This window comes from Dasypus novemcinctus, chromosome 9 (genome assembly GCF_030445035.2).
Source record: "Dasypus novemcinctus isolate mDasNov1 chromosome 9, mDasNov1.1.hap2, whole genome shotgun sequence".
Taxonomy (NCBI): Eukaryota; Metazoa; Chordata; class Mammalia; order Cingulata; family Dasypodidae; genus Dasypus; species Dasypus novemcinctus.
The window spans coordinates 111,604,040-111,624,306 of NC_080681.1; the positions used below are offsets into that span (position 1 = coordinate 111,604,040).

General features: G+C 37.5%; 1 protein-coding gene across 3 annotated transcripts in view; it reads left to right on the plus strand.

The window, feature by feature from the left end:
* The window catches only part of HNRNPR (heterogeneous nuclear ribonucleoprotein R), a 38,360-nt gene extending 18,941 nt beyond the window's left edge, over window positions 1-19,419 (plus strand). For all 3 annotated transcript variants that reach the window (XM_058304137.2, XM_058304138.2, XM_058304139.2), the window contains 6 exons: window positions 4,669-4,845; window positions 6,945-7,080; window positions 9,950-10,155; window positions 15,530-15,679; window positions 17,882-18,003; window positions 18,136-19,419. In XM_058304137.2, coding sequence (XP_058160120.1) covers window positions 4,669-4,845; window positions 6,945-7,080; window positions 9,950-10,155; window positions 15,530-15,679; window positions 17,882-18,003; window positions 18,136-18,748 — 1,404 coding nt within the window. In that variant the 3' untranslated portion in view covers window positions 18,749-19,419. The remainder of the gene's footprint in view (window positions 1-4,668; window positions 4,846-6,944; window positions 7,081-9,949; window positions 10,156-15,529; window positions 15,680-17,881; window positions 18,004-18,135) is intronic.
* The last annotated feature ends 848 nt before the right edge of the window (window positions 19,420-20,267 follow it).

Genomic DNA, 20,267 nt, shown 5'->3' on the forward strand with positions numbered 1-20,267 from the left:
GACAAGAATTCAGGCAGACACAGAAGAACACACAGTGAATGGACACAGAGAGCAGACAAGGGGGCAGAAGGGGAGAGAAATAAAATAAACCTTTAAAAAAAATGCTTAGATTCAAAAATATATTGTCAGGCTAGGCCAGAGATCTTAGCCACACAATTGAAAATTAATATCAGTTATTCTTGTGTATTTGTTGCTTCAGGACACATTTTAAAGTTTATTTTTTTATTTTTAAAGAAGCTTTAGATTGCATAAATGATACATCAAAAATACAGGGGGATTCCCATATATCCCACCCTCTCCCCCTCACTCACATCCACCTTTAGGACACCTTTTGTTAGTGGCTTTCTTTTAGTGCTGTTTCCTGCTAATGAGTGCTCATTTATAGGGTTGATACACAGGGTGGTGTAGCTGAAGCTGGTGAAAAATGGTCAGATTCTGGATATTTTGAAGGCATATATAACACGATTTGTTGACAGATTGGATATGGGGGCATGAGAGAAAGGAGTCAGGAATGGCTTTGAGGTTTTTGACCTGAGGAGCTAGAAGAATAGAGTTGCCCATACTGAAATGAAGAAATACTGGAGAGGGACAAGTTAGAGTGTTTAAAAAAAAAAACCAAAACGTTATTGTAAGTTTGATGTTTCTTAGGCATCCAAGTGGAGCTGTTGAGTGAGCAGTTGCTTATATGAGCCTGAAGTTCAGGCTGACTGGAGATTTTAAATGTGGGCGGCATCAGCATCTAGTTGGTATTTAAAAACCAGAAATTTGGATGCAGTCACTAAGGGAACATGTGAGATAAAGAAAAGGTTTGATGTTTGAGCCCTATAGCTGTTTAATATTTAGAGGTTTAGGGAGATTATTTGTTTATTGTAAAGCTGAACATTTAGTGTTCAGTGCTGTTTTCAATAAAAAGATATAAAGAAACTAGACAATGGGTCTCAATTAGCAGGATTAAGTTAAATGGTTTGAAATGTTTCTTTAGCATTATTTACCATAGCAGAGGGGTAGTTGCCGAAAAGGAAACTTTGAGCAGTTAGGCAGTTATATAAAGTACTTACAGGATTTCCAGATAAATCATTTTTGTTTGCTTAAATTTACATGTGCATTATCTGGAACTATAAGTTAAACTGTTTTATTATGTTGGGAAATTTTTGTTTTTTATTTGTTGGGAAATTTATTTTTAAAAACAAGAATTTAGGAGATACTTTTTAAAGTGAGGGAATAATTTCATATTTTTGAATTAAAACTGCTTGAGCAAAAAAAATCAGAGTTTTGAATTTGGGTATTAGTAGTCCATTAGTGGGAAGCGGATGTGACTCAAGTGATTGGGCTCCTGTCTACCATAAGGGATGTCAGAGTTCTATTCCCAGGTCTTCCCGGTGAAGGCAAGCTGGCCTGTGTGGCAAGTGGCGTGAGCGGAAGCTGGCACAGCAAGATGACACAACAAAAAGAGACACAGAGGAGAGACAATAAGAGCTGTAGCAGACCAGGGAGCTGAGGTGGTGTAAGAAATTGAGCACCTCTCTCCCACTCCAGAAGGTCCCAGGATCTGTTCCTGGTGCTGCCTAAAGAGAGACAAGCAGACACAGAAGAATGTACGGCGAATGGACACAGCAGACAAGGGTGGGGGTTGTGATTTAAAAAAAAAAGTCCATTACTGACATCTGGGTACATAGTTTAATGGTAGAGGAAGAAGCCAATTTTAGGGACTTAAAGAGAGCAAGGGGCAAAGTACTTTTTAGATTGAGTTTTCATTAGAAAGATGTTTCTACAGGGATACTCCTTGTCTTAGATGTTTTACTTTACTTCTCTGTAGCTTTCACAGTACAAGTATATATAATAGATGTGTTAAAAATGGTGGCTGCATAAGTGAAAGGAAAGGTATGTAATATAAGCTGAATTTTTTTTCTACTTTTATTTTTTATGGGTAGTTAGGGCATGTTTGAAGTTAGTAAGGAACCATTGGGAAGGAAAGGATGTGTTGAACAAAAGGAAAGAGTTGAAGGAATAAAGGTTTGCAGTTATTTCTGCATAAAGGAGGTAAGAAGAATTGGATTATTTATTAAGGTTAAGGAGAGGAGGTAAATCTCTCTCTGAGATAGGAAGGAAAGAAGTCAGGGTGGATATTGGGAAAGCTTTTTAAGGGTGAGGAAAGAATATGAGGAAATCATTGACCTCAGGTGATGCTCTCCTTAGAATGGGGCTTTGTGAATGAGGATTGGGGTTGTTTAAGAAGATAGAGAATTGGAATAGTAGTTGTGTGGGAATCATGCTACGAGCTTTTTAGGTCAAACCTAAAGTTTTATCAGGCAGCAGTAAAGGTAAATCTGATTGTGTTGGAAAGGATTGTGTCAAGATAGCACAGCTGTTACAGATCTTAACTTCAGGAAGTTTAGTATCCAGTAATTTTTGCATCCTTTGCTTGCTATTATTACATTGTTACCTGTGGTTCAGAGTATTTTTTCACAATGTGCAGTTTGATGAAGGTAAGTTTCACTGGAAGAGTCATCTTTCAAATAAATACTAAATTTAAGACTATATGGATTGCAAATATTTTTAAATAAAAGATTGGATTTTTTACAAAGGTTTATTTTATTTATAAGCTTCCCCCTCCGTCTCCCCCGTTGTCTGCTCTCTTACCATTCGCTGTGTGTTCCTTTGTATCTGCTTGTATTCTCATTAGGTGGCTCTGGGAACTGAACCTGGGACCTTCTGAGTGGGGGAGAGGCAATTAGTCTCTTAGGCCACCTCAACTTTCTGTTCTGCTTCATCTTCTTATTTTCTTTCCTCTGTGTCTCTTGTTGCATCATCTTGCTGTGCCAGCTCTCAGCGTTGGCTGGCAGTCCTGCGCGGGGTGACTTTCCCCTATGGGCCGGCAATCTCTGTGGGCAAGCTTGCCACGTGGGCTAGTTTGCGCTCACCAGGAGGCCCTGGCCATCAAACCCTGGACTTCTTATGTTGTAGCCGGGAGACCAGTTGAGCCACATCTGTTTGTTCTTAATATTGCTGACATTGTGCAAGCTCAAAGAAAATTGTAGTCTGATATTATATTTACTTGAGGTTTTCTGACTAATTGTAAATTACTGTATAATTGATCCTACTTAAATAATTTTGTAATTAAAGATAGAGCACAAACTCTTCAAATGGTGGAGAATTTTTTTCATACCTTAAAATATAATATCCTAGGGAAGCGGATTTAGCCCAGTGGTTAGGGCGTCCGTCTACCACATGGGAGGTCTGCGGTTCAAACCCTGGGCCTCCTTGACCCGTGTGGAGCTGGCCCATGTGCGGTGCTGATGCGCGCAAGGAGTGCCATGCCACGTGGGAGTGCCCCCTGCGTAGGGGAGCCCCACGCACAAGGAGTGTGCCCCATAGGGAGAGCCGCCCAGTGTGAAAGAAAGTGTAGCCTGCCTGAGAATGGTGCCGCCCACACAGAGAGCTGACACAACAAGATGATGCAACAAAAAGAAACACAATTCTTGTGCCGCTGACAACAACAGAAGTGGACAAAGAAGACTCAGCAAAAGAAACACACAAAACAGACAGCCGGGATGGAGGGGGGGAGAGAAATAATTAAATCTTATATATATAATATCTTTAAGAGAAGTGGATGTGGTTCAAGTGATTGAGCTTCTGCCTACCACATGGGAGGTCTGTGGTTTGCTTCACAGTACCTCCTAAAGATGACAGTGAGTTGGTGTGACTGGCAAGTATGGCATAGCTGACTCAACAACATCGTGCAGTGAGACACAAGAAGAAAAAAAACAATGAGGGGTATGGGTGTAGCTCAGTGGTTTGAGTACCTGCTTCCCATGTATGAGGTCCTGGGTTCAATCCCTAGTACCTCCTAAGAACAAATAAACAAAAAACAAAAGACAGTAAAATGGGAAATGGAAGTGGCTTAAGTGATTAAGTGCCTCCCTCCCACGTCAGAGGTCCCTGGTTCAGTTCTTGGTGCCTCCTAAAGACACAAAAAGAAGATGAACAGGCACAGCAAGTGTAAACGGGGTGGGGAATAATAAAATCTGTAAAAAATAATATCCTTAAAAAAAGTAATATCCTGGTTGTGCATATAATGTAGGCCATTGAATTGTATGTTTGAAAAGATTAAAATGGGAAATTGAGTTGTGCATTTATTACTGCAATAAAAAGTTTTAAAGGCTATCCTGAAAGAGAAATAGATTGGAGCACTGGAGTTTCTGAAAAATACTGAGGTTGCTGATTTAAGTAGTAAAGATTTTTAGTGTTCAGAAAACTTGGAGAATGCTGTGGCAATCTTTCATTTAATCACTGTTTTTGGAAAAATGTGAACATATTTTCATGATGATATGTGCTCTTTATTCTGTTTTTTTATGAGAAGACATTATACTATATAAGTAGAGTCTTTAGTACAAATTTTGCGTGCTAATCAGTTTCCATTGTTGAGCATAGAATAATGTTCGATGTTTTTGACTCCAGAGTCATTATAATAAAATTAGGATTAACTCTCCCAAGTCAACATAAGACTCAGCTAATCAAATTGTCTCTTTTCCCAGGCACATTTAATTATCTCTATCCTTTTTTTTTTCTCTTCCTCCCATTGCATTAAAAGGGGGGAGAGCAGTTAGGTTTTATGGCTTAAAAATCAAATGCTTATGTTTGAATTCTAATAAAGAAATTTCATTTCAGGTCTTTGTAGGTAAGATACCAAGAGATTTATATGAAGATGAGTTGGTGCCCCTTTTTGAGAAGGCTGGTCCCATTTGGGATCTTCGTCTTATGATGGATCCACTGTCTGGTCAGAACAGAGGGTATGCGTTTATTACCTTCTGTGGAAAGGAAGCTGCACAGGAAGCTGTTAAACTGGTATGTGAGAGACATAGTCACTCTCTAAGAGTCATTCAAGGGCCTCAATCTCAATTTTAAAATGTTTGCAATTAATAATTTTCGTTTTCTTCTTTTTTTTAAAGATTTATTTATTTCTCTCCTCTTCTCCCTGCCCTAGTTGTCTGTTCTCTGTGTCCATTTTGCTGCGTGTTCTTTTTGCTCCACTTCTGTTGTCAGCGGCACGGGAATGTATATCTCTTTTTGCTGCGTCATTGTATCAGCTCTCCATGTGTGGGGTGCCATTCCTGGGCAGGCTCAGCTTTGTTTCGCGCTGGGTAGCTCTCCTTATGGGGTGCACTCCTTGTGTATGGGGCTCCCCTACGCGAGGACACCCCTCTGTGGCACGGCACTCTTTGCGCACCATCAGCGCTGCGCATGGGCCAGCTGCACACGGGTCAAGGAAGCCAGGGTTTGAACTGCAGACCTCCCATTTAGTAGATGGACACCCTAACCACTGGGCCAAGTCCGCTTTCCCTTTTCTTTATTTTTTGTTTTGAATATCTTTATATTGCCTGAGTGATCCTAGCTTTATTTTTTTGGGTAATTGAAGCAGAAAGAAATAAAAATACCAAGAAATATATGTTACATAGAAGGTCTCCCATGATTCTAATATGTTATCATTAAGTTGATTAATATCAAAAATTTCATTAGACTATTTGGCTTTTGCATTTCTCTTATCTTTTGGTTATAGGTAAGAATAATATCAGTCCCTGCTGTTAAACTTAAGAGTTTGAAGTTTTTGGGACCATAAATGGGCAACAGTGACTTTTAGAACACAACTCAGGAAAATGATTTTGAATCTTTTTTATTTTTCTTTTGGGCTTTTGTTTTATTTTTGTCTTAGCTTAATCATACAATTAATTTATATTCTAGTTGTGCTTTTGTTCTTAGTTCTATCTTTTTATTTCCAGACCCTTGTGTCCTTTCATTCTATAACATTCTTTAACTTTTTTCTCTTTTCTACCATTTTGTAGCCAATCATCTTCTAGTAATTTCCATCTCTAAATGGCCTTTCTTTGTGTTCACTTTATAGTTGTAGAAACAAAGTTCTGCAAATTAAGCATATCTTCTCTTCTCTGTATTAAGATAATTAGCTTCAGTAACTTAAAATAATGTCATTGTTTTTTGGCATACTCTTTTGCCAGACATCCAAGGGCCTCACAGTCTAGTTCTGATTCCTCTAGAACGGGTGACCACCTCTTTCACCAAGGCTTCTAATTTTATTAGTGGTTTCAGAATTATTTTGGCTCTTAGCTTGACCCAGATTTTAGTTTTCATTATGGACTTTTCCTTCCAATTTATTTGTTTACTATTGAAAATTTTCAAAGCTTCATTTACCCTTTTTTGGCAAAGTAATTTTTTTATTTGAGTCAGAGCTTTTAATATATTGATGAATAAGTAATGTTAAAGCTTAAGCTAAAGTTTTTCAAGGAATCAAGCACCACCCTAGTGATTTAAAAAAATAATAATAAACCTTAGTTTTAGAACAGTTCTAGGTTTACAGAGAAAATACATAAAAGTATGTAGTTCCCATTACCCCCATTTTTGCTCTATCGTTTTATATAATTTTGAAAGTATTGTGTTTAATATGTAATTTAAAACTTTATATATTTGAGTTCTGTCCTTTGTGTAGATTGTGAAATTTCAAATTTGTTTTGCATTGATATAAGTTATAGTTGTTGATTTTCATATGTTGTTATTTTGCCTGTGGCTTACCTTTATCTTGTTTCATCTCCAAGGACCTTTGAATGGTCAGTTTTGGGTACTTTTTCTGAAATTCTCTGGAAATTTTAAGATAGATAAAATTGAAATATGAAATGTAATATTTTTTAAAAAATAAAGCAAATAAGTCATTTAAGTGTGGAAGGGCAGTGAAAGTCAATAAAACCAAACTAAAATGAAAGACTATACAGTGAAGTTAAAAATACAAATTTGTATTATGGCAGTCACAAGGAAACTTGGTGAATCCATGAAGCAGAGACAGTTTGGCCTTAAATTGCTGAATTTTATAGATTAAGATCACTTGTCCTGAGTTTGGGGTGGTTGTGGGGTGTCTTTCGTTCTTTTATTCCTTGCAGTGTGACAGCTATGAAATTCGTCCTGGTAAACACCTTGGAGTGTGCATTTCTGTGGCAAACAACAGGCTTTTTGTTGGATCAATTCCGAAGAATAAAACTAAAGAAAACATTCTGGAAGAATTCAGTAAAGTCACAGGTAAAACAAAAATAAATTTACAGATTAGTTTTGGGGAAATTGTCATTATTTCTTAGTGTAAAGGGGGGAGGGGAATATTAATCTTAGAATTCAAATCTCCTTTGTCTAAATTGCCTCCCTTCTGCTTTTTAGTGGTTTGATCTAAGCAAGTTGCCTCATATCCTCAGTTTCCTGGAATGTTCCCTTCACTTCTTTGCTTCAGTTTTATCCAGGTTTTTCTCAGAACCTTAACTCCATAGTTGTCAAGTGAAGGCTTTTATTCCTCGATAATCCCTGTACTTTAGGGCTGAGGGGAATGAGGGTTCTTATCTTCCCCCTTATCTTGCCTTGGCTAGAACAGATTTTTCAAATTTTCCAATTCTCAATTCCTGGACTTTGTCTGAGAAGTACTTTTTATATCACAACTGACTATACATTTGTTTATAACTCAAAGTTTTATGAAACCATACTTTCCCATAATACAAATGATTTATTTTGATATTTCCTGTTCTATTTCATTTTTAAAAAAATGCTGATTGAAGTCCATTATTGGTACCTACAGTTAAAAAACATTTTTTATTTTAGGCCATTACCACCACTATTCCTTTACATACTATCCTCTCCCATTCCTTGAAGCTGTCATATATTGCTCCTCTGGTTTTACCTTCTCAGAAGGTTGCCTGTGGCTCACAGTCTTCCTTATTCTTAAGAGTAAGTCTTGGGGGAAAAAAAAGAGTCTTGATTTATTCTTAGTGCCTTTAACGTTCATGTATATGAACTGTCCAGTACTCTAGACTTTTCATTCTGTTAACCCCTCATCTCCAGTCCATTACTTCAGTTCTTCCACATCCAGATCACATTCTAGATCTTATTACTAGAAATTCAATCCACTCTGAAATCCCGATTTTGTTTGCATCCCACTTTGTAATCACTGCTCTACTACCTGTCATAATTATGTTGGTAACAAACCTTTATTAGCACAGATCTTAGACCTCTTGCTTTTTATTACCCACCAGCTCCTTTCTGTCTCCTTGTTCATTCCTTCAGCATAAATGTTTTTCAGGTGTCAAGTGCTGGGCATTATGTTATGTGCTGGGATACAATATTGAATAAAAGCTGTTTTCTCTACTCTCACAGAGCCTACATGCTGGGAAAGAAGAGAAGACAAAAAAATTAAATATTTGTACATTGTGGTTAGTGTTGTGAAGGGGAAATACGGGATAAAAATCAGCTAGAGAATAGCTACTATCCCTGCTTTGGATATGAGGGTCAAGGAATGCTTTTCTTAGGTGACATTTAAACCAAGACCTGAAGAATGAGGATGTAGCAATCCATACAAAGAGTAAAGGGAACCAAGTGAGAGCAACACATGACAAGGCTCTGAGGCAAGAAAGAACTTGATAAATTAAAGTAGCTGAAAGAAGGCCAGTATTGTTAAAAGAAAGTTAGAATGAGGTTCTAAAAGCAGATGGGACTTTTGTAGACTATATAGAGGTTGGATTTTATTCAAAGTATAATGAGAGGGTATTTGAAGGTTTTAAGCAGGGAATAACATCTGATTTGTATTTATAGAATATTACTCCTATATGGAATGATGGCTTGGAGACAGCTCACAAGTAGAAGCTGATAAATTAATTGGGCCTGTCAGTGTAGTTCAGATAGAAGATTAGATTAAGGTGATAGCAGTGGAGATGGAAAGTATGTGGGTTTGGAATTATTTTGGGGAAATGAAATAAAGGAGAACTCAAGAATGATTCCTTGCTTTCTGGCTTGAGAACTGGGTAGGTGTTACTATTTATTAGATAGATTAGGTAAGGAAGTCTTAGGGAAGACATTTTGGGAATGGTGGTAGAGTTTTGGGCATGTTAAATTTGAAATGTCTGAGATATCAGTGAGTACATGTCAAGCAAGTAGATATACCGGTATCTCAAAGAGGTCTAGGCTAGAAATAGAATTTAAAACTTAAGCATTCATAAGGCCACAGAAAGAGAGGGGACTAAAATATTTAGGAATCACTTTCATTCTTGGTAAAAAGAGTAACTTCTTAAGTTAGATCCAAGGAAGATTTTGTACATGACTGTTACCGAATCATAGTTCTCTTAGATTCATATTGATAACTTGATCTTTAGTGTGCCTTGGTTTCCTACAGTAACCAAGTATCACAAACTAAGTGACTTAAAATAAATATATTCTCTCATAGTTCTGGAGGCTAGAAATCTCAAGTCAAGGTGACAGCAGAGCCACACTTTCTCTGAAGTCTGTAGGGAAGAATCTGTTCCATTCTTTTGGTTTTTGGGAGTGGCTTGCTGGCAGTCCCTGGTGTTCTTTGCCTTATAGTCATTGTATGGTGTTCTTCCTCTGTTTGTCTGTCTGTACCCAAATCTCCCCTTCTTATGTGGACACCAGTCAGATTAGGGCCTACCCTAATCCATTTTGACCTTATCCCAACCAATCACATCTTCAAAGACCTTATTTCCAAATAAGGTCAAAGTCACAGGATCAGGGGTTAGGTAGGGCTTGACCATTTCTTTTTCCAGGACACAATTCAACCCCTAACCAAGTTCCTTGATAGTGTTCTAATAAATTATAAGGTATTGTTAAAATTATATTAGGCATTCTAGAACACTGGAGAACGTTATATGTCAGAATGCAGTAGTTGGACTGTCTACGTATATTTCAGAACCTCCCAAATTAAAAGGGAACATAAAATACTGTTTCATTCTCCATATCTAAAATGCTGATCTTATTATCTGCTCAGTAATCAGTGAATCACTTTGCGGCTGCTTCAGTAATTTTTTTTTTGTTCTTCGGCAAGTGGATTTATGTCTGCCTAGTCGCTAGGTGTGTGGTGGATGCTTTTGGCTTATATATCTGGCTGTTGGTTTAACAGAGGGTTTGGTGGACGTTATTCTCTATCATCAACCCGATGACAAAAAGAAGAATCGGGGGTTCTGCTTCCTTGAATATGAGGATCACAAGTCAGCAGCACAAGCCAGACGCCGGCTGATGAGTGGAAAAGTAAAAGTCTGGGGAAATGTAGTTACAGTTGAATGGGCTGACCCTGTGGAAGAACCAGATCCAGAAGTCATGGCTAAGGTAAATACATTCGTTTGGGCTGGGGTTGGTGTTATCATTTGAATTCTATACTCGGAATAAAGATGAGATTTTTGACAGATTTAAGGAAGAATAATTTTTAGCTCTTGACTTTTAACTGTTGAGGCAAGGAATTGCTTTAACACTAAAGTTAATAGCCTACTTTCATTCCCGGAATTTCCATTAACCCTTTCTTTTGCTTCATACTAAATGAGCAAAAGGAGCTAAAATGAAATCCATTCAATTAGTTATTCAGCACACACTGAATATTTGTTCAGTACTAGGCACCAAGAAGATACAGAGTGAAAAAGACAAGGTCTTGTTGAGTGTAATGTTTTCAAGATTCTGAATTATAAATCTGCATTGATCCTATTACAGCTTTTATTCTATGGCTATGAATTATACTTTATTCATATTTATCTGTAAGTTTTCTCTGTTAGCTTTTCTTTTTTTAAAAAATGAATAATATAAAAAAATTATTGGGAGTTTGTCCCTATGAAGAAAAGCAAAGGGTTGCCATGCTTGTTGTTACCTGGTAGTGGGAAAATATGTAAGACAAGGTGTGGATAGCTTTCAGTTTCCTCCTCAGCAGCCCTGTACTTATATTGCCAGAATCTTTGCCTGGTGGTGCCTTGAATCCTGGTTCTTAGGCTTTCATCTGGATGACTCCTGAGGCTGAAGGAATAGACCATAGTTGCATCACTGCTTTTAGTGAGTTTTTTAGTGCTTTGGTATGTGTGTCTGCCCTTCCCAAAGCAACTCACAACTCTGTGGGTGGCCATGAATTATTGGTTGGATTCTCCTTGACTGAGAAGTCATTTTTCTCAAGCCTTTATTAAAGATTCTGATGAGGCAAGTTTGGAGAAGAGCCCTGGTTTATAGTAGTATGGTAAAGACTTTGTAGGCAAAGACATCTTTAAGTTAAGCAGAGCAGATCCAGTGGATTTGAAACAGAAAGGCTCTTAGGAGTACTCAGTATGTTTTCTCCTATTTCTTGAATAGATATTTGTCCAGGAAGGGAACTGGAAATCTAATTAGCCCTAGTTTTTTATCTTTATTTTTACTCCATATTCTTTTTTACCTAATACAATTGTGACTGTGCAAATTGAGCTTTTTATTCATACAGCACTTTTTTTTTAAAGATTTATTTTTTATTTATTTTTCTCCCACCCCCCAGTTGTCTTCTCTCTGTGTCCATTCACTGTGTGTTCTTCTGTGACTACTTCTATCCTTATCAGTGGCACCAGGAATCTGTGTTTCTTTTTGTTGCATCATCTTGTGTGTCAGCTCTCTGTGTGTGCAGTGCCATTCTTGGGCAGGCTGCACCTTCTTTCGCCCTGGGCGGCTCTCCTCAAGGGGTGCACTCCTTGCGCGTGGGGCTCTCCTACGCGGGGGACACCCCTGTGTGGCACGGCACTCCTTGCACACATCAGCACTGTGCATGGGCCAGCTCCACATGGGTCAAGGAGGCCCTGGGGTTTGAACCGCCAACCTCCCATGTGGTAGGCGGATGCCCTATCCATTGGGCCAAGTCCGCTTCCCTCATACAGCACTTTGTTAGAGGCAACAGCCTGTTCAGTTGTTTTAAATTTTTTTTTTTTTAAAGATTTATTTATTTATTTAATTTCCCCCCCTCCCCTGGTTGTCTGTTCTTGGTGTCTGTTTGCTGCGTCTTGTTTCTTTGTCCGCTTCTGTTGTCGTCAGCGGCACGGGAAGTGTGGGCGGCGCCATTCCTGGGCAGGCTGCTCCCTCTTTTCACGCTGGGCGGCTCTCCTCACGGGCGCACTCCTTGCGCGTGGGGCTCCCCCACGCGGGGGACACCCTTGCGTGGCACGGCACTCCTTGCGCGCATCAGCACTGCGCATGGCCAGCTCCACACGGGTCAAGGAGGCCCGGGGTTTGAACCGCGGACCTCCCATGTGGTAGACGGATGCCCCAACCACTGGGCCAAAGTCCGTTTCCCTAAATTGTATTTTTTTGAAGATATATACATCTCAAAAAATGTTACATTAAAAAACGCAAGAGGTTCCCATATACATATCCCCAACCTCGCCACTCTACTCCTCAAGAATGTATTTTTAGTAGGACTGTTAGTGTGGCTACTTGGAAGATGTTCAGTTTTCGATTTGAACAATGAAGTGCATAAATTAGAAACTTGTAAGTGCTCTGGTTTTGGAAGATAGATATAGTACATTCTGTCAGAATAAAAAGAAAAAACTTTTTCTCTAATTACAGAAAGTTAAATAATGTATTACCAGGAAACATATCTCTAATATTAATTTTAGGGTTCCTAAAATTTATTTTTTTAAAAAAGATTTTATTTATCACCCCTTCCTCCATTGTCTGCTCTCTGTGTCCATTCGCTGTGTGTTCTTGTGTCTGCTTGTCTTCTCTTTAGATGGCTCCAGGAACCAATCCTGGGACCTTCTGGAGGAGAGAGGTGATTGTTCTCTTGCGCCTCCTCAACTCCCTAGTCTGCTTTGTCTCTTATTATCTCTCCTCTCTTTCTCTTTTTGTTGCATCATCTTCCTGCGCCAGCTCTCTGCACAGACCAGCACTCCCGTGTAGGGCAGCACTACGCGTGGGCCATCTTGCCTCCCGGGCCAGCTGTGGAGCCCAATTGCTTGATCCACATCCATTTCCCTAAAGTGTATTTTTTTAAAGATTTATTTTATTTTTTTTCCCTTACCCAAGTGTATTTTTAAAGAAGCACACATTTGATTAAATTACCTAGATAAACAAATTATTGTATTAGTAAAATTTCAGATTAAAAATTTTTCACCTATTGTATCACTAAATAAAGGTTATGCTGCTTTTTCTGAAAAAAGAAAAAAGAAATGATAGAGAAAAGTATAGACAGAGAGATCCCACTTCTACCCCTATCCCTGTCTACCTTATCTCCTTTGTCGCCTACAGACATCTCTTTTTAATAGTTTCCGGTTTATCCTTTTAGTGTTGCCTTAGGCAAATACAAGCAGATATGTGTATATGTTTATTTCCTTACCTCTTACATGAATGGTTGCTAGTAGCACTGATCTGCATTTGCTTTATTCACCATTCTACTTCATCAGCCCTAAGGAAATACACTGTTGGTACATGTACATTAAGGAATTTTTAAAATGCTGCCAAGTAAACTCTGACCTAATGCTTGCTTATCACATTGACTGTAAGCTAATCCTTATTTCAGAAATGTAAAAATGGGGGAAAAATGTGTCTTACCAACAAACATTGTATCTTTGCGATCTCTCCATATTAGCTCATGGTGATCTTCCTCATTTTTTTATGGCAGAATTTTAATTGTACATTTTGCATATTACCATAGAATTTTCAACCAGCTGGACATTGAGTTGTTTTTATCTTTTTTTTTTTTAAGATTTTTATTTTATTTATTTCTTTCCCCTTCCCCCCCACCCCAGTTGTCTGTTCTCTGCTGTATGTTCTTTTTGTCTGCTTCTGTTGTTGTCAGCGGCATGGGAATCTGTGTTTCTTTTTGTTGCGTCATCTTGCTGCGTCAGCTCTTCATGTGTGCGGCGCCATTCTTGGGCAGGCTGCACTTTCGCGCTGGGCGGCTCTCCTTACGGGGCGCAATCTTTGCACGTGGGGCTCCCTTACGTGGGGGCACCCCTGCGTGGCAGGGCACTCCTTGGGCACATCAGCACTGCACGTGGGTCAGCTCCATACGAGTCAAGGAGGCCCGGGGTTTGAACCGTGGATCTCCCATGTGGTAGGCGGACGCCCTAACCACTGGGCCAAGTCCGCTTCCCTTATCTTTTGTTCTTATATTGCTGTAATAAGTGAGCTTATATCCTGTCAGTTGGAATAAGTGTAGATATTTCTGTAGGATAGACTTTCAGGGGTAGAATTATGGGCCAAAGGATAAAGGATTAATTATTAAGATGTTACCGTATTCCCTTTTATAGGAGGTGTACTGTTTTGTACTCCCACCAGCAAAATATAAGAGACCAATTTTCCCCATTTTTGACAAAATAGTGTGTGTTCAGGCTTTTGGATTTTGCCATTCTGATAATGGATGGTATCCCAGGGCCATTATAATTTATTTTTCTTAGTGTGTATGAGTACTGAGTTTTTAAGGACCCTATTTATTTGTATTTCATTTTGTGTGTGTATGAGCTATATATTTATGAATTTTGCCTATTTTTCAATTCAGTTTTTCTTATTTTCTGGAGCTTTAGATAGAAAAGAGAAGGGCTCTTTGTGATATGTTGCAAATTTTTTTCCAAGTTTGTCATTCTTTGGATTTTGCTTGTGAAAATTTTTTTCCATGTAGAAATTTATTTTTAGTGATTGAATTTATCACTTTTCTGTGGTTTGTGGATTTTAATCACAAGGGCTTCCCCCATTCCAAGTTATTTTTTTCTAATATTAATACTTTCTTCGTTTTCCCGTTTCCATTTAAATTTTCAATCTATTTGAAGTTTATCCTATTGTATAGTGTGAGGTATGGATCCAACTTTTATATTCTTCCAGATAGTTACCCAGTTCTCCGATTTATTAAAATTCTATCTGGAGGAGCAAATGAAGTTAATTGTTTGATCCCCGGTACTGCGTAAAAACCAACCAAACGATAAAACCACCTCTCATTGGGGATTGGATGTGTAGCTCAGTGGTTGAGCGACTGCTTCCCATCCATGAGGGCCTGGGTTCAATCTCTGGTACTTTCTTTAAAAAAAGTTGTCTGATTTCAAATAGAGTTGTATCACTAAAGGCCTTTAAACTTTTATCATGTTTTTAGGCTTATTTCTGGACTGCCTAATCTGTCTTATTGTTTATCTAGTTATTCTTCTAATAAGACTACTGATTCAATTATTTAAGCTTTATAGTTTCTTTTTATTTGGTAGTGCTAGTCTTTAAGTTCATTTTTTTAAAGAGTAGTTATAGGTTTATGGAAAAAATATGTGGAAATTACAGTGTTCCCATGTATTTCCCATACCTAGTCTCTAATTTGGGGGCTTATTCTCCATTGCCTACCCATAGCTTTTCTTATTTTTTCATATAAACTTTAGAATCAGCTTATAGAATTCCATGGGGAGAAAAGAAACAGAAAAATCTTGTTGTTTTTGGGGTAGCTGTGGTATTATTAATCTAGTTTAGTGGTAGTTATATATTGGTTTCGCAAAGATCCAGATTCTAATGTGAGGTAGTTTAATTGTAAGGACAGGAACCAACAGCTTATATAAATTGGTAAGTAATATCAGAATCATTTTCTTGGCAGCTTCTCATTTCTATGACATTTGTTTTTGCACTTAATGTTTTATAGCAGAAAAGCCTATGCCATGAAGAAAGGAAAAAATACTTATTTAAGACTTCAACTAAAATGAAGTGGCCAGTACCAATGTTGTATATTTGTTGATATTAGGTGAAAGTTTTATTTGTGAGAAATTTGGCTACTACAGTGACAGAAGAAATATTGGAGAAGTCATTTTCCGAATTTGGAAAACTTGAAAGAGTGAAGAAGTTGAAAGATTATGCATTTGTTCATTTTGAAGACAGAGGAGCAGCTGTTAAGGTAGAAATTTTGAAAATATGCTTCTTAATGTTTTAGTTTCATCTTTGAGACTTACTGAATACATAAAGTACCTTTAAAAAGGGAAATAGAATTGATTTTTAGCTTTTTCCAAACTCTGGAAATTTAATAATATTTCTATAAAATGGTGATGGTGTAACAGGTAAGATTCCATATTTCAAAGCCTGATTATTAATCTGATTGTGATCTTAAGTAATTTTTAATCTCTGTATTTTTGTAAGCTAAAAGTAAAAGAGTTGATAGCATTTCGTGCCTCAGAAGTTTTTTTACAAGATCTAGTAATTACTTGGTTTAAATACTAAATGGGTAGTGAATGCACTGTAACTGCTTTATTTCAGTTTTCTGACTCTGAAAGAAACTGAGCATTGTACATGACTTTATGTACAGGACAGCATATTTAGTTCAGTGGGTGTATTCTGAGAGTATGGTTTTAAACTTAAAAAGCAAAACAAAAAAACTTTTAAAACAAAAGTTTTGCCTTTAGTCATTTTAAAGTTCTAAGATATTGGGCGTGTTTTGCTGATTTCAACAGTTGTTAGAGATATTTCTTATGTTTAGTAGTTGATTTAGTCCTTGATATTAGTAATGAAAACTAAAAAAAGATATTTTCATATGATGTCTAAAATATAAAACCTTCATGTAATGCTGCTTTCTGTTGATACCGAATCAGCACACTCTTTTATGAGCAGAAATTTCAGTTTTTCTTCCTCTTGTTCCTCTCCTTTCCTGGTGATAGGGGTAGGGACAAAACAAAACACTAATAAAATATTTTTTATGTAATTAGAAAGATAGATTCAAAATCTCAATGACTCCAGACTTGTTTCTTTTTCTACATGTTCTGTTGGTTTGGCGTTTGGGATAATGCTGCCTCTGAATTGAGTATTTGTTTGTTTCCTGCCCAGACTACTTTTTTAAATGGGCGCTATAGAATCTTTAACTTGGAATAGGGTAGAATTTATTGGTTTACTTATTGCTGGAAGCTAATTAGTGAGGGCAGTATTGCTTATAATATTACAGTTACTAGTGTAAGATTTAATGTTTGGTTTCTAAACTTGTCAGTGGTGTAGAACACAGATAACTAAGTTAATTTATACTTTCTAAATAGTCCTTTTCATTGAGTTTGATATTGAATAGCTTTTCCTAATAAAACATATTTGTAAGAGCTTTTGGTAGGGTGATTTGCAAAAGAAGCCTACGAAATTATAAAATTCCTAATTGAGGAGCAGGGAATCACTTTTCCAGAATAGGGCAGAGAGTAGATACCCCCATTCTTTTGTTTATACCAGGTAGCTTTTCTGGATTGGGCCGTAACCCAAAGCTGGGGTGCTAAAAGAGGAAAACTGGGCTCTTTCTAGGAGGGTTAATTTAGTTCTTGTCTTGGATCCTTATATATCACTGGAAACTCTTTATGGAAAAAACATCTTACTGTGTGTGCCCAGAGTGGGGAAAGGTAGTATAGGGAGAGAGGGAAGCTATGGTGAAGAGGTAATATTTTGTTATTGAGTATCTGAACCTTGAAGTATGGCAGAGGTTGATGGGTAGAACAACATGAGTAAAGGACTAGAACATAGACTACTTGATCACTGATTTCTAGGTTAGTACTTGTGTCCTCATTAGTTAAGGGTTTTTATGGGCTCTTTACTTTTTAACTTTTCAGGCAAAGTATGCCCTAAGTGTTAGAAGGAAATCTAGGCTTTTAGTTTTCTATAACTTGTAACCTTATTCAGTTACCCTTTTGTGTTTCAGATTCCTAAGATTTGTATTGAGGAACTGTTTCAGACCTATATGCTAGATGCCATGTGATTATTAACTTTTGAATCCTGAGAACTTAAAATAATTTTTGCCTAGTTTATATTAATATTGACATTTCCCCCCTGGTGTGGACTTGTGTTTTGGTATGGCTTCAGCTTTAAGGATTAATTTAATGAACAGCAGTTCTTTTAACTTTGTAAGCATAATTGCAGGCCATTCGTTTTGTTTGCAGTGTGATTTCTGTATGGGATGTAAGGTCGAGGGAAATGGGTACTTGGGTACTTTCTTTGTGTTTTACTTTCTGTGTAGATTCATCTTTTGCAAATTAAAATGTGATTTGTTTATAAATGTATTTAAATGACACAGGCATGTTTATGTAGTTAAATTTTGAAATATTGTTACTTACACATTGATTTTTTAAATTTTGTATAGGCCATGGATGAAATGAATGGGAAAGAAATAGAAGGGGAAGAAATTGAAATAGTCTTAGCCAAGCCACCAGACAAGAAAAGGAAAGAGCGCCAAGCTGCTAGACAGGCCTCCAGAAGCACTGCGTGAGTTTGTATTTTAATACATATGTCTTTGAACAGAGAATTACTTGATAACAAAGATAAGGCTATTAAAATCAGGAACAGTCTTGAGGAAAACTAATTTATTTTTCTTCTTTCCCTTCCCTCCATTGCTAGGTATGAAGATTATTACTATCACCCTCCTCCTCGCATGCCACCTCCAATTAGAGGTCGGGGTCGTGGTGGGGGGAGAGGTGGATATGGCTACCCTCCAGATTACTATGGCTACGAAGATTACTATGATGATTACTATGGTTATGATTATCACGACTATCGTGGAGGCTATGAAGATCCCTACTACGGCTATGATGATGGCTATGCAGTAAGAGGAAGAGGAGGAGGAAGGGGAGGGCGAGGTGCTCCACCTCCACCAAGGGGGCGGGGAGCACCACCTCCAAGAGGTAGAGCTGGCTATTCTCAAAGGGGGGCACCTTTGGGACCACCAAGAGGCTCTAGGGGTGGCAGAGGGGGTCCTGCACAACAGCAGAGAGGCCGTGGTTCCCGTGGAGCTCGGGGCAATCGTGGGGGCAATGTAGGAGGCAAGAGAAAGGCAGATGGGTACAACCAGCCTGATTCCAAGCGTCGTCAGACCAACAACCAACAGAACTGGGGTTCCCAGCCCATCGCTCAGCAACCGCTTCAGCAAGGTGGTGACTATTCTGGTAACTATGGTTACAATAATGACAACCAGGAATTTTATCAGGATACTTATGGGCAACAGTGGAAATAGACAAGTGAGGGCTTGAAAATGATATTGGCAAGATAACGATTGGCTCTAGATCTACATTCTTCAAAAAAAAAATTGGCTTAACTGTTTCATCTTTAAGTAGCAATTTGCTGCCATTTGTATTGAGCTGAAGAATCACTATTGTGTATATACTCAAGTCTTTTTATTATTTTTCCTCTTTTCATAAATGCTCTTGGACATTATTGGGCTTGCAGAGTTCCCTTATTCTGGGAGTTACAATGCTTTTATCGTTTCAGGCTTCATTTTAGCTTCAAAACAAGCTGGGCACACTGTTAAATCATGATTTTGCAGAACCTTTGGTTTTGGACAGTTTCATTTTTTTGGATTTGGGATAGATTACATAGGAGTATGGAGTATGCTGTAAATAAAAGTACAAGCTTTAGTGCTTTGTCTTAGTAGTTTTAAAAAATTAAAGCAAACAAATTTAAGTTTTCTTGTATTGAAAATAACCTATGATTGTATGTTTTGCATTCCTAGAAGTAGGTTAACTGTGTTTTTAAATTGTTATAACTTCACACTTTTTTGAAATCTGCCCTACAAAATTTGTTTGGCTTAAACGTCAAAGCCGTGACAATTTGTTCTTTGATGTGATTGTATTTCCAATTTCTTGTTCATGTAAGATTTCAATAAAACTCAAAAATCTATTCAAAACATTACCTATTTCAAATTCAATTGTGTCCTAAAACATTATTTTATTTGTAATTCTTGCAAGGAATATTGTTTTCAAAGTATAACTGCCTATGTGAGTGATCAAATTCATGCAAAATTTCTTGTCTGTTCCAACATGTATTGTGAATATCAGACTGAGAATTAGTCTAAATTCAACTATTTCAAATGGCACTTCATTGATTGCTGTTCTCTTGTAGTCACTTCTAATTAAAAAATTTTATCCTTCATTTTAAAAATACAGCCTCAAAGGCTTTTGATCATTCTTGCAGGCATTGAATAATTTGCAGTTGTTAAAACAAATAAAATGGGGTTGGGGAAGCAGACTGCAGTTTATTTTGACCCACATTTGAATTTTCTATAAAGGATAATTTGTGGTTGAAGTCCTTCTTTTCTGGATAAAATATATAACAGGGAAAACCATTAGTACTGTTCAATTGCACTGTGAACAAAATTTCAGTTTTAGTATACGTGATCATGACCATCGTTTCAGTTACTGGTTTAGGAATATAATTTCCTGTTGCTATGTAAATTTACTTTGAGAAACATTCATGCCTTATAAGAGGCTTGAAAATATCCAGCAGCCTTCCGGCTTTCTTTTGATATCCTTTTTTTACTGTCCCTCATGGCTAAATTTTTTGTTGGCCAAGTCACAGCATCTGTTTTTGGAATTTCTACTCTTTAGAAATTCTAGTTTATTCTATTTACTTTTTTTTTTTTTTTTTTTGCTGAGAATGGGAGGATCAAGAGAAAACTTCACAGTGCAGAAAAGTCTGGATTGCTTTCAAATTAATGCTGTATTTTCTGTTCCATTTTACTCTTAGGTGGTTCTAAA